The sequence below is a fragment of the Falco peregrinus genome, chromosome 6 (genome assembly GCF_023634155.1).
Source record: "Falco peregrinus isolate bFalPer1 chromosome 6, bFalPer1.pri, whole genome shotgun sequence".
Taxonomy (NCBI): Eukaryota; Metazoa; Chordata; class Aves; order Falconiformes; family Falconidae; genus Falco; species Falco peregrinus.
The window spans coordinates 87,108,317-87,131,714 of record NC_073726.1 but is presented as its reverse complement, the minus strand read 5'-3'; the positions used below and the strand labels follow the sequence as shown (position 1 = coordinate 87,131,714).

The 23,398-nt window shown below is 44.8% G+C and overlaps 2 protein-coding genes across 6 annotated transcripts in view; one reads left to right on the top strand and one right to left on the bottom strand.

Annotated features, from left to right (window-relative positions):
- Positions 1-2,593: 2,593 nt before the first annotated feature.
- On the bottom strand, positions 2,594-16,620 carry QTRT2 (queuine tRNA-ribosyltransferase accessory subunit 2). Of its 2 annotated transcripts, XM_055807104.1 has the most exons (8): positions 16,380-16,620; positions 15,621-15,676; positions 13,260-13,336; positions 10,293-10,502; positions 9,341-9,540; positions 6,556-6,707; positions 4,929-5,046; positions 2,594-3,944 (listed from the first exon to the last, which is right to left on the bottom strand). In XM_055807104.1, the coding sequence occupies exons 1-8, from the start codon at positions 16,574-16,576 to the stop codon at positions 3,683-3,685; spliced, it is 1,272 nt and encodes a 423-aa protein (XP_055663079.1). In that variant the 5' UTR covers positions 16,577-16,620; the 3' UTR covers positions 2,594-3,682. The 2 variants fall into 2 exon arrangements, with proteins under 2 accessions (XP_055663079.1, XP_027645129.1); XM_027789328.2 differs by lacking the exons at positions 15,621-15,676; positions 16,380-16,620 and adding an exon at positions 14,668-15,573.
- Positions 16,621-16,721: 101 nt separating this feature from the next.
- The window catches only part of CCDC191 (coiled-coil domain containing 191), a 21,415-nt gene continuing 14,738 nt past the window's right edge, over positions 16,722-23,398 (top strand). For 3 of the 4 annotated variants that reach the window (XM_055807098.1, XM_055807095.1, XM_055807094.1), the window contains exons 1-5: positions 16,722-16,885; positions 18,664-18,805; positions 21,117-21,248; positions 21,787-21,965; positions 22,452-22,675. In XM_055807098.1, coding sequence (XP_055663073.1) covers positions 16,754-16,885; positions 18,664-18,805; positions 21,117-21,248; positions 21,787-21,965; positions 22,452-22,675 — 809 coding nt within the window. In that variant the 5' untranslated portion in view covers positions 16,722-16,753. Of the gene's footprint in view, positions 16,886-16,967; positions 17,191-18,663; positions 18,806-21,116; positions 21,249-21,786; positions 21,966-22,451; positions 22,676-23,398 lie in introns of those variants that run through there. The other variant, XM_055807096.1, reaches the window with a different exon arrangement.

Genomic DNA, 23,398 nt, shown 5'->3' with positions numbered 1-23,398 from the left:
ATCACCCCTAATAAGACCATTAAAGTGGTCTGCACCGTCACCTATATTGTGCACACCTTCCATATCAAGGAGGAAACTTCTCTGAAATTACTGAGAAGAAGGTTTAACATTTTATTGGGGTCCTTTGCCTGCCAACTCAGGCTACAAATCAAAAATCAACAGGATTCAGGAAGAAAAAAAAAATAGCTACCCAGTGCTTAAAAGTGTCTCCAAAACACACCGGGAACTGATTTCTCTATGCATAAACCCCCAATGATTTGAAAGCCCTCTGGACCTAAGAGATGTAGAAATAAAATGAACACCCTGCTGGGACATTTCCAGCCTTGCGCAGCTCCTGCGATCCTATAGAGCCACAGAAAAGCAGACAAGACTTGACACAGCCTGCCATGGACCCCGTGTCTGAGTAATTTAGAGGATGGATGGGGTAGGTGAGTGTGTGGGGGAAGAAATTACATACCTGAAGGAAAGGAGAAAACATTTTTGTGATAAATGAATTTGGTATTTTTTTTTTTCCTTAACACATTTTAAAGCGTATATTTGAAACTGCTAAAGGGTCTGCAATATTAAAATAGCTCTGAAAGGGGTAAGTGACTGAGCAGAATACCAATGAAGTGGTCAGAAAAGCATTTCAGATGTGGCCCTGACAGTTATTGTCATCAGAAACAGAGGAGCATGAAAGATTTTTCTTTATCAAGGGGAGGGTTACACTAGAAGTTGCTAAGGGAAAGATGTTCAAGGGTCTAATGTTTTTGTAACACACCATCTCTTTTGCATTCTGCTCTGCTCCCTTGTATTCTGCCATTTGGGGATGGATGGCAGTCAAAGATGTTTTTGCTGTCTCTGTGCTAAGTTAACAGCACAGAAATTTTTCCACTCCTGATTAATTTCAATTTTCACTTCTTGGAAAGTTTAGTTTTCTTTCTGTAGCTTTCTTGCCCATATTAGGGCAAGAATTCTGTTCCTGAAAGAAATTAGATGTCTGCTTGGAAATAAAATAAAAAAACCCATGAAAAACGTTGCTTAATTTTTACTATGTGAACTAGGAGGACTGACAGATTGAAAACGTGTGTAAATACAACACATTAAGGCTGTTTCAGGGTTAGTGCAGCTTGTTATGTGTTTGTCAGATAATGAGTAGATGTAGTCAGTCAAATTTTGCCCATTAGGAAATTGCGTGCTTTGTGCAGCTCTGGGACACACATACACACACGCACGAGCTAGGCAGAGAACTGCAGCAGGAAAGCCTGGTCGGTACGACTGGAGAACAAACAGGAACACAGTACAGGACAACTGGAAGGTCAGAAGGGAGAACAGAAGGGTTAATGAGAATGGCACGTTAACTGGCACTTAGTTTAGCAGGTCACCAAGACTCCAGTACAGCTACATGCAGCTTCTCAGGACAACCAGGTTGGGAGACAAGGAAAAACGAGTAAATCCTAATGATTCATACAGGTGGGGCAGGATGGGGAGACTGATCACAGCTAGCTCCCAAAGGGTACAAAATGGCACTTCCAAAACTAGTAATAAGGCTACCAATCAACGAATGCAGGCTACACGAGGACGTATAGCCTTCCACATCTTCACAGAGCATCCCTGACAGGCCTCTTGAACACAAGCATCTTGGTGCCCGAGTGTTGGGCTGACTCATACATTTTGGTGATTTTGAGCACGTGGGTATGAAAGCATCAGCAAATGAGACATTTTAAGATGGTCACTGTCTGTCCATGTCCAGCGTCCCGTCCCCCATTAGGTTTTGCACTGACATTTGCAACATTGTAGAAATGGACACTGCAGCAACAAGCATTGCAAGGTCCAACACTACCACATCCTGCGGTCCCTCTTGAAAGAAGGATAAAAGATTTTTGTTTCATTAGAATTCCCTGCCCTTTAGGGTAGGCAGACCTCACATGTGTATGCAGGATACGGTTTCCAAGTTTCCCGGTGCTGCATCAACACTGACAATCATAAAGTACTTCTTGGAGCACGTGTCCCGTATTTTATGTAGTTTCTGTAGCTGAACTATTCTCCATAATCTCTGTTTAAAGATAAAAGTAAAGCAGTCTTTGCACCATTTCTTTAGGCTCCTGTGGAACAGAAATATAGTAAGGGTAACACAGTGGATAAGGCTGGAATGGCAGAAAGGACTCCGAGCCCACTGCGTAGCTGCCCAAGGAGATAGGGATGCACAGGCAGCGCTGTCAGGGATGATAAAACCTCCTTTTATTTTACAGTAAAGCCGCTCTGATGTGAGATATTAAAGTTTTGCAACATTAAAGAAATGGTGAAGAACAAACTGCAGATTATCCTTAATTGCTTTGTGGTCAGCAACTTTAACTGCAGTATTTTTTAAAATTTAATTCAGGTAGTAGAGTTCTTACAGGGAAAGGGACAGTGTCTTTAACACTTCCAGGTCAATTATGGCATTCTTTTGAAACAAATTATTTGGAGCCCTGCTCTGTGATAGGATCCTACTCCTAGATGACTCACTGTCCTCCATCAGGCTGCTAGGTCAAGTTTCCAGGAGACATCTTCTTGGAACAGTGCGCTCAAGCTCTGTGGTACACCACCTCTATCACACATTGAGGAGCCAGTGTAATTAGAAAAACAATTTTAATTGTTGCTTTGTAACATAAAATGAATCAATCCAGGATTCCAAAGCAAGAGGCGTTAAGAAAAAAGCCGAGTAAGAGGAACATGACGTAACTAAGTCATATTTTAAAACAGGGAACCACAAGAATCCAAACACCTTTTCCTGCAATACATCTCTTCCACAGCTCCATCCCACGCGGATGTTTGTGTAGCCTGGTATTTGATCAGTGCTGGGACAGCTGCAAGGAGTGGTACTTTCATTATCATCCACATGCTAGCGCAGGAGTGAAATCTTAGTCCATACAGGTGAAAGGGTACAGAGTAAAAAAAAAAAACAAAAAACAACTCTATAGCAGGACATGGATTAAACACTTTCTCTTCTTTCTGGCTCTAATGTCACAGACTAGCACCCCTGAGGCAAGGGCTGTCAAGGCCTGGCTGAGGCCAAGGGCCTCCTTCTGGCCCAGAGAACATCCTGCACTGCAGGTGGCCCAAGAGAGAAGTACACATCCAGTCCCTTGTGCCACCAAACACAGCAGCTCTTCCAGTCAGCTCTTTTCAGGGACAGATGCTGGCAACAGCCACAAGGAAGAGTGTGTTAAGACTGAGGCAGGATCTCTCATCAAGGAGCTCCACGATGGGACAACAATACCACTAGGATTTGCTAGAAAAATAATTACCTGTAATAACCGTTGGGTACGGAATGAGAGTCCCAAACAGCTGCTGAGCCTCCAGGCAGCTGGGTTAATTTTAAGTATATGCCCTGCTGCTTCTTCAACCGCAAGTTCAGTAATTCAGTCCTTCCACATGGAAAACCAACAGTAACTGTAAAAGCTATCCATGCTGGTCTCGCGCGCTGTTCAGGCTCTTGCATACCCCAAAAATGCACCAAGCCAATTAACCGAAAGGGACATTTGAATAAGATCTTCCTTCCCCACCAGGAAGTGAGATGATCTTCAAATGTCCCTTCAATTCCCTTCAGGAAGGCAGGCGTTTTACCACTAAGCGGTCCAGGGGACCCTGCTGGCAGTACACCTCACACAGTCCCACTGGATAGGGATGTAGCCCGCAACCTCCTCTCTCCTCTGTGAACTCACTGGTCTGGCTTCGCATTTGCTGGGCCTTGAAGCGCCTGCCTGAAGACAAGATTCTTCAGATGATCCAGTTTATTGTCTCTTAAGGCATCCCGTATGGCACTGAAGAAACTGAAGTAGTGCTGGAAGTTGTGCATCATGAGCAGGACACCAGCCAACAACTCATTGGTCACAAGGAGGTGATGGACGTAGGCGCGACTATGCCTCTGACAACAGTAACAGGTGCATCCTTCCAGCAAAGGACCAAAATCATCTTGGTATCTAAGGAGGAAGCAGTGTTGGATAACATCAAGGTAAGAAGACCCATTCAAGCAGTAAAGAATATCCAGTTACCACATGGCCTTTTGCAGGGATCTGAATTTTGAAGTCCTGAATCCAGTTGCTGTAAGATGTGTTGACATCTAAGACCACCACTGGCACTAAGGACTTCAAATATCATGCCAGAACTCACTACAGAGCCAAAAGGTCACACATCTGAAGTCAGATGATAACTTGGACTAAATCACAGCTAGCAGCAGAGAGGCCTTACCTGTGCCTTCCCTGACAGAAAAGCTGTAGCACAAGACACACCTCACTAGCTATCACACACTCTGTGAAGAAGGAAGCTATCCAAAACAAGGATTTACTCATTCCACTGTTCACAAAACTGTATTCCCCTCTACTGTGAGATGGCCCAGTCTCACAAAATGGAGAGAGGATCTACCGCAGCGACACAAATTATCTACTCAAACAGCCTAGAGGCAGCTGTGGAAAAAAAAAAAAAGAAGTACAAGTGGTAACCCCGGCCAAAGTTTTTGCGTAGTATCCAGAAGTTGCAGAATTGCTCTGCAGCTGCCCAAACAGAGCCAGAAGGTAGAGGCTCTCAATAGGTTAAATAAAATCTAGCATCTCAAGGTGACCCACGTTAGATGCGGAAGACCAAAATGATCCCCAGACAACCTTTGTGAACGTACTGACTTTCAGCTGGCACAGTTATGACCACAGTATGTCTTCTGGATAAATGATCCATTGATCCATGGATAAATGCAACTAGATAGCGCTTTCAGCCATACACTGTTGCCTGATAACAAGCTAGAACGATTGTCCCGGACTCCTCCATTCAATGTCCAGAAGCACTGTCTTCAACACATTCATGTTTTATGAAGTCTCCTATCCAGCTACTGACCCCGTGCACTCAAATACAGAGGATAAACTCAGCATATTTTGTGGTGCAGTTGCAGGTACCCTCCTCACAAACTCATGTACCTTTTGTCCTTCAGAGGTATCTCAAATGGTGTCATTTCTGGGTCAGCTCTGGAAATTTCATCCTGGTCTTCTTCAGCACCGCCCTTCTCCAGGTCCTGGGCCCCATTTTGTTTTAAAACTGTTTTAAATAAAGACAACAGCCTTTTATGGACAGACAGCAAGGGCAGAGAAAGGGCAGCAACCTTACAGCAGGTATTCCTGCTACTCTTGTTAGATGAAAACTGCCACAAGTTTCCAACGTTTATGGTAAGCAACTGTGTTTCTTTAATTGTCATAGGTTAGTTAACGCAAATACAATTTTAGAGGATTAAAACAGCAAGAGACAAGTGAAAACTAATCTACTAAACCTAATGAAGGGTTAGAACTGAAACAACAGTATAACTTTTTGCTGCTCTACTGAGCTGAATTCTTAATAAAATGTCAAAAATATTTCCAGTCTGAACTGCATGCTGAATAGAATGCAACCACCTGAACAAATTGGTTTTATTGAGATTTTTCTAGAGTACAGGCAACTCATCTGCATTCAATCATTCTACTCTCCATGCTGTCATCAGGCTCAGAGATTTAGATGCTTTTTTTTTTTTTTTAAACAATCTGAATCAAAAGAGGTTGGTAGCACTAATGCAGAAGATTTAGATTCCACCTCTGCCTTTTTGGCAGTCTATCTTAAAAATAAAAAAATCAGCCCATAATTTTGTAGGTTTGCATTAAGCATAAGATGTCTGGAAACATCAGTATTACTGTTTGCACAATCCATGTCTGCTGAGTGTCAAACAGACACAGAACCAAGAAATTGCCCTTACCCAGAATGTTATGATTTAAGAATAAGGTGAGACAAGGTAAAGAACAACAAACAAAGAGAAGGGTTAAAAAAACCACAGCAGCCAGCACAAAGAAACAAGATGTTCCATTCTATTCTATTCAGCTGGTTTTGAATTACCCAGGCATGAAGAGCCGATAGGTTCTACCCAGGAGGAGAAATGTAAAATGTTTTTCTGTATTAAAGACATGTAATATGCCAAAACAAAATGGTTGCTTGAAACACATTTGATAGATGCTTTAATGGGTGATACACATGCTTCCATCTCACAGCGTAATGAGGTGATGAGTTATGAACATCTTTTTGTTTTGATATGAACTGATGAATGCAGAGGGAAAAGCTCCCCCCAAAAACGGATCCCTAACTTTTGTCAGCTAGAAAGAAGAAGGGACTGCAGAAATACGTTACTAAAACAGACATATACTCAGTAAATTCTAGAGATCAAGTATTTTAGATCCCCACTTATCAGGTCCAACTTTCACTGTTAACAGTAACAGAAAATTTGCCAATGGTGTCAAAAAAAACCCCCCTCTATTCACTAAGTATTTAAGAAATAATGGAGTATGGTTTGGCTAATCAGACATCAGACCCAAGGTTGAGGCCTCAAGTTTGCCTCACGAGGTTTCACACCAAAATGCTCCACCTTCAAAAGCAACACTTGACAGTGTAATCCCAGTGTTTCCAGTGGTTACTGCACTTATTTCAGACATGAAACCCCCAAACACAGATTCCTCCAAAGCATGAACTACACTTGCCACAATACGGGCTGACACAGTAAGAAATTATCATGACCACCAAGAAGCCTACCTGCTGCTTCAGGATCTGAACGGCAGTCGTAACTGAAAACCAGGGCACAGCCTCGCTCTGTCACTTGGAAGGGAAAAAAGCTCTCAAAAATGTCCACTCCCCTTTCAATGCACTCAATCACTTCATCTGGTTTGCCTATGCCATGGATGATTCTGTAAGAGACACGCAAGAAGAAAAATCTAGAATATTCCGAGTAGAAGAAGCAAGCAGGCACCTGAAGGAAGAGATACGTGCAGTATGTGTAGCTTATCCCTGCAACTGCTAATCAGAAGGCAAGTGGGTATGGCAGTCACCGCTCAGAATCCTGCGCGCTTCCACCTCCCCATCTCCAACCTAGCCAGTACCTAGCAGGCTTTTCTTTATCTGCCATGTGGAAGACAGCAATAATCCCCCATTCACTGCAGGAAAAAAAAATAAAAAATCATTCTGTTCATTATTTTGGAAGTTTTTTGGTTTCTTTCACACACTTAAGTTCACTTAGATTCAAAATTCACCTAGTATCTATGCCATAGAGCAGACATTTTCCTTAGTCATGTTTGTGCCCCAGGGGAAACAGCACTTTCCAGACACACGGACCCCTTTGCTGGGTAACTGTTTAGGGGACAGTCTAAAAAGACTTGCTCAAAAGCAGCAGAGACAGCAGCAAACAGCTGGTCAAAGATACAGTCCTTCAGGTGACTGACAGACATACCATACAGCACTTGGAGAACTACCTAGAGGAGAATGCACTAGTAACAAATGTCGCTGAAAAGAGAAAGTTCCTTGCTTTATTCTTCCCTCCTCTTTACACTCTTAGCTGCTCAAATGATTTATCCAGAAACCTGGGCTGTAACATCTCCTGGGACATGGCATTAAGAGCCAGGAAGAGCCCAGCTGGATTGCTATCAATGGTAATAGAGATCCTGCTGTTAGCCAGATTTAGCTGGCAGCTTCCCCGAGGGTGAGTGAGGCAGAAGAGAATAGAGCAGTGCCTGCTCTCCTGCAGGTGCATGGCTGGGCTGACAGCAGTAGAAGCTAATGTAGGGCAATGATCTAAACAGATAATTAGGAAAATACACAGGGGCTGATAAATGAAGTCACAAGGTGCCATTTTTAGTCACTTTTCTAAGTACTCCAATTAAATTGATGAGCACAGAATAAGGACGGGAGAAGTTTACAGCCTAAGTGTCTTATGTTTCAGGCACTCATGGCAGGGAGAAAATGATACTCAATAGCTAAATCAGTAGCTCTGCATATATGATCAAAACCCTTGCTAAAGCTTATCTCTGCACAGGGAAGGACAAGCATTTGTTCTTGCAAGGGTTCTGATGCTATTGAGAAGGAAAATAAATTTTACCAAGAGACTTCAGCATCTTTAGGTACGTGAAAGGACACTCAAGAGCACATTCATAAGATCATTTCACCATCACACAAAAATCAGACGCTTCTTAGGTGAAGCACAGAAAGCGTTTGTCTTCTACAGATTTTCATATTGGGATAGAACACAATTGCAAAACAACTTCTCCAGCCAGAATGGCAAGGGTGATTCAGGAAAACAGAATTGTCTGAAATTCACTTGAGGTGAATTACAAGAGCCCCTAGGGCTAACCAGCTTTCTTCCAACAAAGAGGTCAGAAATGCCTGTCTTAACCCGAAAAGCAAACTATTTGATAGATGAGGCAGATGCACTGGTAGCCACTAAGGTTAGCTGAGCAGATTGGACTCTATTGCTCCCGGGGGATCTTTTAAGTAGCTCAGCCAGACAGAACGGCAACAACACAGCAAGCCTTCTAATTGTCAGGAAAATTCAAACCCCAGGTATCGCTAAGCATGAACAAACGGCAACACCAGACACATGCTTTCGCATTTAATTTCCTTTTGAACACCATTAAGTCAGAGCAATGCTTAGCTAGCAGAGGGCAGCAGAAAGACAACGCGGCCCGAGTCACTCCTCAGGAAACGATGAAAAAAAAAAAAAAGCACCCATACCACTTCTGTCGCAGCTGCTCTTCTAAAAGCAACCCATGCAAAAGCCAGCAAGCTCAACCCAACTTTAAGCAAGCCCTCCACTTCTGAACCACTAGCAAATATTAGCACATATTTTCTGGAAGTCTTTATTTACTGTTAGTCATTTAGAAGATACAAGAAAGCTGCCACTCCTGTCCAGTCTCTGGCATGGATCTAACAGGCATAACTAATAGAACACACAACGATCTGCACATTATGCCAGTCCAAGCAGAGAACATACTTGTTCTGGGCCAGGCTGTGCCACCCCCTGGTAGCTCACAGGCTCAGGCACTAGGGCAGAGTTGGCTGCTGTAAGATCGTGTAAGCACCGGCTCGTTCTGTCATCACCCCTTTCTGCTCTCCTCCAGTTCAGGCCAGAGAGAACTGGAAACATGACAGTTTTTCTGAGAAAAGGTTCCTGTAAGATAGCTTGGTAAGAATGCTCTTGTTTGAGCTGAACTTCAGGCAAGCCATGGCCTCGGAAGCCAAATGCAAGCAGCACAGACATACCCTACCTGTAATTCTCCCTAAAATAAGTAAAGGTTACCTGAACTAAAACCTTGATTATTCTCTAAACGTAGAGAATACTCAAAGCCACAGCGTGAGCCCAGCTTCAGCTAGAAATTGAGACAGAGGTTGAAGACTGCAGCCTGACAGGGGTAGAATTTATGCAGCCTGGCACACGAGCAGAGCTATGCAATACAGTGATTATTTCCCACAGTGACACTGCACAGCAGCCTGCAGACACTCCTCATGATAGGACAGATGGACTTCTTGGGATGTTGCCCACACAACTTACCTTGGTTTATCCTCTGGCAGTTCTGCTGTGACAGAAGCTATCAGTTTCAACTTGGTCTCTTTGGCCATGGCACATCCCTGAAAACCGTCTAGCAGAAAGCCACCCACCGGTCGCTTGGCAGTCTCCCTGGCTGATCTGAGCCTCTCTTCCAAGATATCTCCACCTTCAATTGCCCCAAACATCACACTTCCTTGTAGTTCCTGGCCCAGGAGAAAGCCACAAGCATTAGAGCACGCTCTGCCAAAGACACACAAGACATCTCACAGCCCAGTTTCCAGGTGCCCTGCATTCCCAGGAACTTGCCAGAGCCACAGTGTTTCATCCATGTAAGACTACTCCCCACAAAACAGTGTACGGTAGAAATGGGATTAAGAGAGACAAGATTCTGCTCCTTACCTCGACACTAACTCACTGTGAATTTTGGTGCCATTCTTTCCACCTCCCTATAGAAGGCAATAACCACAGAACATCTTTGTACGTGGCTTTTTATAGATGGCCCCTCAGCACTACATGTGTCAGTGCAGAATACAAAGCAGGTGCCATTATCCTGGCTGTCAGACACCAGATTTTGAAATTAATTGCTTTTCAGGGAATGCCAGTATCAGCTGCTGTCACCCATTTTCCTTTGTAGTACAGACTCGGATAGTATGTTCCCTTTCACCAAAAAGGGGGGAATTTTCAAAGCTGTGGGAAGAAATAAAGAATAGCACTGGCAAATTTTAGCAAGTCCCCCCTCACTTGGAACTGAGGGGGCTTCAGAGAAAAAAGATGGGTTTTCTCAGTCTGAATGAGAAGATCCTACTTTGCCCATGTATATAGCATGAAGGTAAGTGGGGAAAAAAATGCACTGAAGTCCAAAAGTGGAAAAAAAATCAGGAAAAAAATGCCCAGGATGCAGCACAGACTGAAAAGCAGCTGCGGTGCTACTGCCCTGATATTTCAGGGATCTTACCGGTGATTTTTCTAGCAGCTGAAGACATACATCCAGGAAGGAAAGTGACCTATCCACAGACTTCTTGGCTCTTTTTCTGCCAGCTTCACCAGAAATAGTGTCTCCATCAGAGATGCACTGGAACCAGTCTGGCTGGATGGCCCGCTGGATGTCCATGAACTTGGAAGCTGTCACTTCCATACGCCCCGAGCTTCCCCACAAGGACACCGTCTATCAAGGAAGAATAGGGATGAACACTAGTCACAAAGGTTAACAGATCTTCATGGTCAAAGGGGAGAAGGAATTGTTCTGGTGAAACACCAGATACTGGAACGATACTTCATCGATAAGTTCTCCAGAAGCACGGCTCAGATAATCAGCTGCACTTGGCACAATGAGTGAAAGGAAATAAATAACTGAACTGGGATTTCTGGGATACTCTTTGGTGAAACCATCACACTCGACACAGCGACTTCTCCACATGTTTACAAGTCTCTGAGATAGAGCAGCTGGCCTATCATCACACAAATTAGTGGCAGATTTGGAAAAAATAAAAAAAGAGAGATTTAATTCTCATCAAACTTCTGTTGTCATCTCATAAAAAGTGGCAAAGGCTGCAATGGGAAATACAGCTCACTGGTTTTCTGTACCCAATGCAAACCCAAAAAACTATTTCCTCTTCCAAGCAGTGAATTCATACCATCCATTTAAATATATCTTTATATATAAACTACACAGATATAACCAGGAAGAATACAAAAGGTTGTTAGGCAATTCAATCTCAGAATCCGATTTTATTTTAGGCCCCGAATCCAGCCACTTAAGAAGCGATTGAAACACCAAGCACAGCTTTCAAACCAAGCTAATGTAAGAAATGGCAGGTAACTCATTAGGATTTCACACAAAGTCTTCTCAGTCTCTTCATATGCTTTCCATTCTGCGTACACACATGGGTCTCCATCTTCCTTGTTACCATGTTACCCTTGAAAGATTTTGATTTTAAAGCAAGACAAAAGCACCTGCATAGAGAGGTTATGTTACCTGAACACCTCTGGGCTGGCAGATGTCACCATTCAATTCACTGAACATTTAGATTCACAAAATATTTCTCCAGCCACTGCAACTATGCACGCTACCACGTTTATTCCTATTCTGCAGAATCTGTAATTAACCTGTGAGTGCAGCTTGGCAGTTGCTTTTGTGTTGTATTATTGTTACACTTGCAACATTGCTGCTCCAAAATTTTAAAGGAGTATTCAAGGAGGTTAAGTAATAGTCTCGAGCCCTTTAGAAGTCAGCTCTTTTCATCTGCAGCTCCCTTAGTGCTTTCTTAAATGAGGAACCGTTTTCAGCTACCAGAAATAGCTTATAGCTTGAAGTGATATGTGGACTTTTTGGGATTTGAGGGTTTAAACACATTCTCCTAGCCTATGCCAGACAGACAGATTAAGCAGCACAGTTCTCATGCATACTAATTCACAAACTGAATTCGATCAGCTGATGCAAAAAATATGAGCAGAGTATTTTTTTTGGTCTGGTCTCCACAAAAACTAGAAGGATTGCGCAAATCAAATACACTACATATCTGTTGTCCATCCATCTCTCCTGATTACTTTTGGCCTCATCAGCTAATTTCACTAAATTTGAATAACAAAGAAACAGACAGAAGTCTCCAAAGTAATAATAATTTTGTAAATTTCCCATAAAAAAAAAAAAAAGAAGAAAAGCAACTCTAAAGGAAGGAGATCCCAAATTAGCACCTGCAGAGCAACTGGAACACAGCAGCTGTATGTTGTGCTGCAGCAGCATGTTGGCCAGTTACTTCCTGCTGCTTCTTATGTGAGAGCATCGAGGAACAGCTGGTGCAAGCAGGCGGAGGAAAGTCAGAAGTGATTAAGCCAAAGGGCACAGAGTGTAATCAAGTCTAGTTACCTTCATCCTGCTCTCCAGGGGAAAAAAGCCGCTTTAATAAATAAAATAGCCATAAGGCTTAGAGAACTGAGCATTACCCCATGATCATTTAAATCCAGCCTGTGCCTGGTTTTCTGGCACAGAATCCAGAGCTTTCTGTCTCACTGCTTTCAAAAAGCTTTCCTAAGTATTTGTTAGCACAGAGCCAGCTGCAGAAGGCCTTGCAACAAGGTGATAAAAATCTCCACCAGCTTAAAAAAAAAAAAAGTCAAATCAAACCTGCAACGCCCAGGCTTAGCTCACTGCTATCACCTGATAGCTGCACAATGATGAGACAAGCTTCAGGCAATTCCTTCCCTGCAGAGACAGGACTCAGCCTGGATCCCAGCAGCAAAGAATACACACTGATAGCTGGATGGCAGTAGCTCTCCTCTGTCGTTCAGTGACCTTTCACCAAACCTGGCTGTACCCACACAGGCCTTGGGACTGCCCATACCTGAGCAGGTACCAGGAGTGGCCCCTCCAGGCCAAAGCTGTGGCAGGCAACAGGTAGTGCAGGGACCACACAGGGAAGGTGGGTGCCTGTGGGATGGAACAGGCAAACATCCACAATGCTACGCACTCCTGGATTGCCAAGCCACCTTCCTGCAGGAATACTAAGTTCTTCCTCTTTGTTAGCCTGTAGCAGACTGTAAATACACACGTAGGAGTTCAAGTTTGTTTGCTTATCAGTGGCATCACCATAAGCTTGTACAACATAGAAGCTAATACATATGTATTTTCTTTTACTACCATATTAACCGCAACAGCATGGGAGTCCAGAGCTCCCCTTTCTATCTGAATTGCCACTTAACTGTTCAGAGAGCACACTGAAAAGTAAAAAGTGTGCAGCTTTATTTAGTTGGAGGTATGAGCACATACATGATATTCTTTTTTTGTGCAAAGATTTAATTTTCTATAAAGCATAACAAAAAATATTGTGGCCTTCTAAGCACACGCACGCAGGTGAGGGGAAGACTGACAGCTTTCTTTTGGGAACTTTAAGTGGCCTCTTTCAAGTCTTTATAGTTACTGTACCTTGTTGGTGTTGTAGCCAGATGGACAGGGAGTGACCGGGTCATGAAGGGAGCAGTACAGCACCGTGTCTGGCATCCCTAGGAACAGAGCGACAGACAGAGAGTAGTTTCAGGAACCAAAGCTAATGCAAAGATGTGGTTTGTAAATCTGCAGAAGGGAACAGGGTATTCTCCCACTGACAAGTATATCCATTCTGACAAAGACAGTATTGTTCATTCGATCCCTCAACACCAAAGGTGGCAGACTTTTTCCCCTTTTACTAGCTGCAGGGAGGAAGAGCGCAGCATCAGGACAAACCATCAAATAGTAATACCCTTTGGTTCTGCAGCCTACATAGCTCCTTTGAGATTTATTTATGTTTCTTCTTGATTAATACTCCTGCTACTAGAATTTGGCAGACCCAACAGCTGACTCCCTTGACCACTCACTAATACACTGGAGACATCTGACACTTGACATAACCTAAACCAAGCAACAACCTCAAGCCTAGAACTTTTAAGGCAGGACAACATACAGTGAGAGAACAGATGAGCCACACAAATTAGAAATCTATCACCCCTGCCAGACTGGAGATTTCAAATACCAGAAAGCTAGACAGTATATCTCAATGTCATACAGTTTTCACAGGTCGTCACTGAAACTGGTGAAGCCTCCAAGAAGTTTCAGATAAAGAGACTTTCAATCTTTCTTGAAGGAATAAGTTGTCCAAATGCAGTCAAGGCTTACTAGAAGTTGGGGGTAAACTTCCTTTGGACATTCAAGCCATAACTTTGCTTATATAGCGAAATGCATGTCCAAATTTTGATGTGCTTTTTTTTAAAAAAAAAAAAACACCAAGAAAAACTTGGTCTCTGTATATAGGAGAGAAATTATTAATCACTTTTTTAAAAATTATAATAAATTACATTATTTTATACATTCATAATTATGTGCAACTAACACATACAAAACATTCATAAAATACCTCAGCTTTGACACAAGCATTAGCAACTCAAAAGTTGTTTTTTCTTGCAAAGTCCGCTAGATTCCATATACAAAGAACTGTCCTTAAATTATACACATTAAAGACATGCCATCACTTTGACAGGATTTACAGGATTTACCTTACACCCAATGTAGCCCAAGATCTGCAGACAAACAAAGCGTCCCAGAGATGCTTGCTGACTGGGCTGATCATCCTCCAGTTCTCTGAGCTACCTCCCCAGATATAAATACAGGCTACGATACACATATTCACACAGATGTTAACTCTGCATTCGCTGTGCGTTCAGGTTCCTTCACCACGTGAGCCTGACAACAGTGATCTTGGCTGCACAATGCATGCGGTCATTTACTGCTCTGATACAACAACGATAGGAAAAACCAAAATAGTCACAAACACAGGAACTGCTGCTTTACTCATTCTTACCACCAAGGTGTCGAGGTAAAGACTTCATTCAAGAATTGCTCCAAGAATGGAGTACAGGGACTGATGAAGATCACTACGTCTCAGAGCAGTAGCTAAGCACTATGGCAATGTTGACTGTTTTGTGTTTGGCTATCCATAGGTAAAACTGAGTTTATTTCTAAAACAGACCCTTTAACATGGAAAAAATGAAAGAATAATACAGGGAGCAAGTACAGTCCAGCTGCTAAACTGACAGGAACAAAGAACAGCAGAAAAATTAGCTTCTCCACCTGCTTCTTTAGCTCCTCAAAGCTCCTGCAAATCCAACATGGGTTCTTCTCCTAACACCTTCTCAGAACATCAATAGCTCAGAGGCAGAAGTGTCCACCAGCTGAGACTGATTTAATGTGGGATGCTTTGTCTGTTTATTCTTCATACTAGATGAAGACCTCCTCTTGGAAATATTTAGATGAAACCAACTATTTTATAAGAATCAAAAAGCCAGCTTGAGCAGATAGATACTCCCAGGAAATGTATTTGAACAGCTGTATGGGAAAGGCCAATTTCATGAGAATTTCTAATTCTCCTCATCAAAATTAGTCAGAAATTGCACCTGGCAAGATTCATTTGCAGCAGTGACTGGGGGCTACAGTAAAAATTCTCTCAGTTCTAGTCTCAACTTTTGGCCTGAGCCCATCCCAGTCAGTGCTGAAGCCCCCAAGGGGAAGGCTGGGTGCAGAAAAAGAGAAATAAAGCAAAACCACGCATTTTTGTAGCCTGTTTGAAGGATTTCTGCCCATACTAGTGACAACACACTATTTCAAGTCTTCCTTAGTGTCACTTAGAGTGAGAAAATGCCTACATGTGGAAAGCCTACGCCTAAATCTTTCTGCCTACTGTACTGCCTGGAAACACACCAGTGGGATCCACCTGCATTATCACTCCAGACATGCAAGCAGACACGCATGCTTTACCTATAAATTTTGCAGCTCCTTCTTTATAATCTTCCAGGACATCATGAAGTTCTGCCCTGCATCCAGATACAGAAACACATTAATTAAGCAAACAACTGTGAAGAAAGATCAGTGGTTTCATAACTAAGGCTTCTTTTGCCATACTGATGTGTTGTCTGAACTTGGATCGGTTTAGGCACCCAGAGTTGCCACCCAGCTATCAGGCAGCAAAGCAGGGACAGACAGAACTAAATGCCAGCGACCATCGAGTCACAGCTTACAAGATGCTCGAGAATCACAGCTTATGTGCCAGGGGAGCCATAATTCCGTGGCAAAAAGGCAGAGCTTTTACCCACACCGACCAGTGACCACTAACTTGCTGGACAGCATGAAGTCACGCAGTGACTTTCTGGGGAGCATTACTAGTGCATCACTCGACTACACTAGTTAGGGAGGGGAGAGCTTCTACCAAGCTTTATGATGTTAATTTTTCCTTTCAGTTGCCACTTACCCAACTCGTTTTGAGAGTTAGCTCTGTCTAAAGCTGGTTATTCTGCTGGGGAGAAGGCTGTGAGGTCGCTAAGAGGGGTTTGGCCAAAACACGCTCAGAAACGATGCCGCCCTCTAGGCCTCTTGACCTGCTTTCCACCCAGGCACGCCACCTCCCTTCGATGGGGTAGCAACCGACCTGGACACGGGGCCTTGCACCGGGAAGGCGAGCAGCCCGCCCGCCCCCTGCAGCGCCGCGGAGCCCCCCACCCCCCGCGCCGCGGTACTCACAGGGCGGGCAGGCCGAGCTGGGCCACGGCCGGGACGCCGCCCACCTCCTGCAGGGTGTCGTGGGTGAGGTGGGGCGCGGAGCCGGTCCGCGTGTAGAGCAGGCAGCCGGGCAGCGGCAGGGCGGCCGCCCCGCTCCGGCCCAGGCCCGCCAGCACCCCCAGCCGCCCGCCGGCCGCCCCGCACAGCTTCACCCTCATGGCGGGCCCCGCCGCGCGCTACCGGCGGGCGCGGGGCGGGGCCGGGGCGCGGGGCGGGGGCGGGGCGCGGGGCGGGGGCGGGGCGTCGCTCCCCGCCCGCCCCAACCGCCTCACGCCACGTCATCAGCCCGCGCCGGCGGGAGCGGCCGCCCCTCGCGCGGGGGCAGCGGCGTTGCCATGGCGAAGGCGCCCCCGGCACGCTGCGCCCTGCGACGGGACGCGGAGGTGCCCGGCGCGGTCGCGGCCATCCCGGGGCACCGGCACCGGCTGTGCCGCTGGCGGCGCCTCACCGTCGGGGCCAGCCCGAAGGTAACGGGGCCTGAGGGGCCGCGGGTGCGGCGCGGAGAGCGCTAGGGGGCGCCGGCCGGTCGGGGCTCGCCCTCGCACTGAGGGGACGCGCCACCGCCAGCCCCCAGCGGCGGCTCCAACGGCCCCAGCGGCGCGGGGAGGGCGGGCCGGGCCCGCGGGATCCCGGGCACTTGGAAGAGGAGGGTCGGGCTCAGGGAAGAGGCGTGCCGGGTGGGCAGCGGCCGTGCGGTTTGCCAGCGATGGGCAGCCTGCGCTGCGCTCCCGTGGGTGGCGGCGTTCAGCTCTGGGTCCGAAAAAGGAGACAGGTGATTGCAACGCTATTATTATTTTTTTTTAAAAAAAAAACGTATTTCCAGCCCAGTTTTGACCCTGATAACTTGGAGCACAGGGTCAAGGTGAGGTAACTTGCACGGCAACTCAGGAGTAAGGGACCTTGTTGCTATGTGTAAAACTCATGGGTCACACACAGGACTTGCTGTTGGGCAGTACTGCGGCTTGTATGTATAGGCAAGTAATGCAAGAGATTTACCCTAAAGCACGATCGCCTGCATCTACAACCACCTGAGATGAAGGAAAATGAATTCTAGGGTCAACGTCCCTTTGTTTTCCTTCCCTGGGACCTGTCATGGTTTAACCCCAGCTGGCAACCAAGCACCACACAGTTACTCACTCCCCTTCACCCAGAGGGACGGGGAGGAGAATCGAAAAGGAATGTAAAACTCGAGGGTTGAGATAAGAACAATTTAATAGGTAGAGCAAAAGCCATGCACGCAAGCAAAGCAAAGCAAGGAATTCATTCACCGCTTCCCATGGGCAGGCAGGTGCTCAGCCACCCCCAGGACAGCAGGGCTCCATCACATGTAACGGCTACTCGGGAAGACAAATGCCATAATGCCAGATGTCCCACTTCCTTCTTCCCCCAGTTTATATACTTAGCATGACATCATCGGGTCAGCTGTCCTGGCTGTGTCCCCTCCCCATTTCCTATGCCCCCCCCCCCCCCCAGCCCTCTCACTGGCAGGGCCCAAGAAACCAGAAAGCCCTTGACTTTGTACGGACATCACCCAGCAACAACTAAAAATTTCAGTGTTATCAGTTATCAACGTTGTTCTCACATCACAGCCAAAACACAGCACTGTTGTAGCTACTAAGATGGAAGTTAACTCGATCCCAGCCGAAGCCAGGACAGCACCCCCCATGCTCCACTGCCCGCAGGCAGGTAGGGGTGTGCATGTGCCTCAAAGGCCTCTGGCAGCAGCCGCTCGGGTTGCCCGAGCGCAAAGGGAAGAAGTTCTGCAGAAATGCAGGCGGTCTGGGGTACAGGTGTTAACATGTGAAAACACAAGTCACATGTCAGAACCATTTACACCTTAGAGGGATGAATACGGGACAGAAAATCACTCAGACTGTTTACGCGGTGGCCAGCCTGGTTAAGACAAAATGCTGAATACAAATTTCATGGTGGTTGGTGGGGACTAGCTGAACAAGTCACCATCCAGCTCCCAGGGGCTGGGTGTTTGCATTCTCCCTGTGTGTTCTCCAATCACTATGATTGGCACTAATTGCCAAATTAATGATTATTACTTAATGATTTCCAAGTCCAGTATTTCCAGTGGGAGAAACGTGTTTCAAAAGAAATCTGTCTTATAACAGCTATGCTGTCTTGTGTGATATTCCCACTGATGTTTGCTCTCTCTGGAGGAGAAGCATGGATGTAAGAACTTTAAAAATTAATATCTAGCGATCCTTAAAAATATTTTCCTTTTTTTAATTTAAAGAGAATGGACCAAGCCTCTGAGTATGCTGTCTCTGAAGCTTTTTCCCTTCAAAAGTTAAGGTATCCACAGAGGCCTTGTGTTCCTCTGACAAGTTTGGAAACTGTGGAACGGCTGCAAGATCATGATGAGGCCTGTGAGGAAGGTGAGCTGAAATACTGCCTGCCACGAGATGCCTAAAGTGAACTGTTCTTGATCTAGTGTTGTGGTTCTGGTCTGAACAAGCTCTTGCAAGGCTTGAGACTGTAAGAGTCAGTTCATAGTAAGATGTCTTTCATCTGATGGAGAGAGGCATAAGAAGAATCAGTTGCTGGAGTTCAAGGTAGATCTTGACTAGCATACCTAAGAGAAGGATAAATTCTCTGTCTCCTGGCAATTTCAGGTCAAGACAAGGGTGAATACCTCCCCTGAAAACACACTGTATGGCCAAATACAAGTTAATGGGTCATAGGGAACCAGGTAAAATTACCTGACAGATTTTTGATAGTGGGCCAGATGTGAAAATGGAGTTGCTCTGTGTAACTTTCGCATCTACAGATAATTGTGTGGTTTTGCTTTGATTCCCATGCAAAATTTTCCTTACTAATTAGCTAACTAAATATTCCCTTTGTAATGCCTGCAGAAACAAACGCTTACTGAAATTTGAAAGTAAAACTGCAGTACATTAAAAAAAAGATGGGGAAATGATCTCCTATCAGTGTTAGAAGTACATCTGCAGTGTAAAAAGCTGACAGGAGGCAAGATTTTAAAAACTGAGTTAACCATTCTTTTAAGACTCAAAAGTGAGCCTTATAGAATGGAATGAAGACACGTCTCTAGAGCATCCACTTCAATACAGGAAGTCAGTATTTCACTTATACTCATCAAGGGTTCAACTAATAGCATGGAATACACATATCTGCTTACAGTGCACTCTCTGAATGCATTATACAGCACAGTGACTCGAAAGGAGCTGTCTTTGCAACTGCTGGAAAAGTTGCTTGCTTTCCTCGTGTTTCTTTATTATTGTTGTTTGCCTTTCTCTCCTAGGGTTTTCCTTTTTATAGCTACCAATCCCTCAGGATTGTTCCTACCTCAGCTGAAAGCTTTTTATCTGGAACCCATGATTAGAATACTTAACTTCACATAGTCCACTTTGTAAAGAAAGGTATCGATAAGAGAAGTGCCAGAACCCATTTGCTGAAGTTACAAGGAGCTCACATTTCCCAGTCAAAAAAGTAACTCCTCCCCAAATGATAAGCTGTTTTCCTGTCTTCTTTCTGTTATCAGTTGTATTTCCTTGTTCCTGAGCTGGCCTGAGAGATTATGAAAGAACAAAAGTGATCTGAAGGACAATAAACATTACATTTATGTTTTCTTAAAAAAAACCCGCCCCATTTCGAGGAAGTTTTTAAAAGGCTTTGTTGCATTAGAAATACCAGGACTCAACGGGAACATCTTCATTTTGTGTTAGACGTAGAGATTTGGAGCAGCTGCTTCCTCTTGTTTATTGGCTCTGTACCTTTACAGGGGATGACTTGCACTACAGCGGCTGCTGAGATCCCTGCTCTTTGCCCATCCTCACAACATGGATAGCTCAGGATGGCCCAGCTTCTCGTAGGGCTGCTCTTGATGCCGTGCAGTTTACAGCCCTGCATTCGGCTTCAGGAAGAGTTTGGCCACCCATGCAGCAAGGCCAGGTGGTTTGCTGAGGCAGCAGCCACGTTAGCTGTCCTTGCTTTTGAGTAGGAACTCTGTAAAAGTAGTTTTTGCGTTTTTCCACAGGAGAGTGGAAATACAAGTAAAGTCCATAGAAGGACTTCATACTGAGTTGTTCGTTAGGCATTTGAGCTCACTGAGGAGTACCAAATCCATCATGTGTGCACTCCTGTAGTTGCAGTCTTAATGCTGAGTACAGGTAGTCTCCAGTGAAGCTTACCACCTGACAGACTTGTAATTTAGACTCACCAGTTGTTCATGGAGCTGCGATACTTGCAAAGGTTAGCCTGTACACGTGAAATGAACATTTGTCCAAACATTGGTTCTTTTTGTATTTAACATCTGACGTGTATGTGGAAAACATCTAAGTGTCTGCAAGTGCAGTGGTAAAACATATGAAAGCTATCTGAGTCATGAATTACCTCATGTGAATTCCGTCTCCTTGATAAATGCTATAATAATCACGAGTGATCTAAATGTCCACAGAATCTTGTAGGAAAAATGAGGTGAAGAATTCATTTGGTACACGTGACAGGGAAGAAGTTTACCACTTTCTCTTCCTATTCTTTTATTGATCGAGAAGATGAGAACAGAACTGTTAGCCTTATTCCATTTTCTGTTGCAGATCAGCTTTCAGTCATTTTAGACAGCCTTCCCAGCATGTGATACAACTATTCCAGAGATAGAGTCTTGCTAGTTTACACTTACCTATATATTTTTTAAGCAAATGAAGTCATTGGTCTTTTTCCTTATGATAGCCCAGCAGCTGCTCAGTAACTGGATGAAGTCCAAACTGCAACTGGAGCTGATGAGTGATGGAGAAGAGGAAGTTGACTCTATCCTCTTGGAAAAGCCTTCTGCAGCCCCTCTGAAGCATGAGCAGTTTGATGGTGAGCACAACAAAGGAGTTCCTGACATCCTTTGTGAGGTTGTGCTGGGAAAGGGAGCCAGGTCTCATGGCTTGTCATACTGAGAGATAAAAGTTGCTTTGAGGCCAGGGTAACAGGCTCAGTAGAAACAAGATCAGAGGTGATGATTTTTCTGCCCTAGCTCTTACAGCAGCTTGCCGTAGGGCTGCACAAATGCGCCTCATAAACATTCGATGTCTCCCTTTGTAAAAGAGAAATCATATTTCTTTTGTGTATAGGTATTTGTGAGGCCTGTCAAATTTATACAGCCATTTGAGATGCTCAGAGGCAAGGCAGTAAAAAATGGTTGAAATGCTGTTACTGCTTTAGTGTGTTCAATGGGAGACTGATTAAGACTCTTTGGGGATAAATGGAGTGCAGTCAGTGTGTCCACTTCCATGATAAATGCATTCACAGTCTGGGAAAATGATCCCTTTAATTGTGTTAGGCTTTGTGATCTGAGACAGAGGGGTTTATTCATTTCAGACTAGCCTGAGAGAATCTGAATTCCTCATTTCAGACTTGTGCCGCTATCTGGAACATGAAACGGAAAGTTTTTCTGTCCAAGAATACCTACAGCATCTTTTGCAGAGTGAAGTTGTGAATGGTGGGATAGTGGAAGACCTTAGACTTGAAGATATCAAGGAAAAGAAAAAACTTGCAGATCCACGAATAATCATGGAGCTCAGACACAAGCAGGTGCGAGCAGGCAAGGCAGCACAGTTAAAAGGAGTAAGATGAAGGATTATAGGATTACAGTAAATGCTCAGTGATACTTCCCCTGTATTCTCTCCCAACCTGCAATAATCTCTGACTTGGAGGCAAACACCTGAAGATACTCTTCCGCAGTTTAGCTGAATTTCTGCGTGCACATTAGCTATTACAGTAGCTTGCACAGTCAACTTTCACTACGTCTGTTAAGGTTTTCCCCCCTTTCTGAAGACTGACAGGAAAAGCTGCCATGGCAGTCTGAGTTCTGAGTAACACTTGTTTAACCTCACTCTCTTGAATGGAACTTTTTTGCTGGTCTGAGAACAGAACCTGCCCAGTCAGTGCCAGCTATAGATAGGGTTGCTTGCTTCATGTGAAAGGTGGCTTGTAACCCACCCTGTCAGTGTACAGTGAACCTCAAATTCTTCAGCCTTTGGTATCTGCTTTGACTTTTGCTGATTTCCTCCTTCCCAGGTGAAAGAAAACCGAATGAAGCGTCAGAAGGCATTAGAGCTTCAGAGACAAGAAAAGTCTCTGAAGAGGTTAGCTCTGTCTGAGGCCAGGCTCCAAGCACAGGAGGAGGACAGAAGGAAGGCACTGAAGGCCAAGAAGGAGGAGGAGGAGATCCAGAGGGAAATGGTGAAGCTGCGAAAGGAAATGGCTGAGAAGAGGCACACTATGGCAGAAGCACGGAGAACGTAAGAGGGAGAGGGGGGCATGGAAATAACCGTATGAAGAACGCTTATCAGCTCCTTTGGCTAAATGTAAGAGGAGTGGTGGTCCCAAAGGAAACATCTGTTGTTGCTCTGTCTTCAGACTCTCCCAAAAACTTTTATTTCTTTGTCAATGGCAGTTTATCATTAGTGGGAAGATGGGCTAAAGGTACCATTAGCCTTCCTTTCAGCCATTACTGTACTGAATCACAAAGTAGGAGCATGTTTGCACCACCATGCATTCCTTCCATCAGCTTTGTGGCCGCATCAAGCCTTGGTAGTGTGTAATGCAGCATGAAAGCCAGCACACATGCTCCCTCTCTCCCCTTCCCTCCCCGTCCTCCCCTCCCCAGCACTTACAATACTTCCTCTGCTATGAGAATAAACAGCATTTTTGCTGAGGATTCTGCAGAGACATTATTTTTGCTTCTGCTGAGCTTGAACTGTCAGAGATGTGACTTGTAGGGATGCCGTTTATTTGCTTAGGCAGCCCTGAGATCCTAAATCTTCTAATGCAAGTGCTTTGTTGAAATCTTACAGTTTTCTTCTGCATGCTACACTTTGGAAACACTCCAGACTTTTTAAACCATGACAGAGGCTGTTTTCTAAGAAGGCTGAGTTAAATAATCAGCAGCTTTCGAAGCTGCAGGGGTGGTTCTCTTAGGATTGGCCAAAAAGAGAGTGGAATCTGAGCTACAATACTTTTCT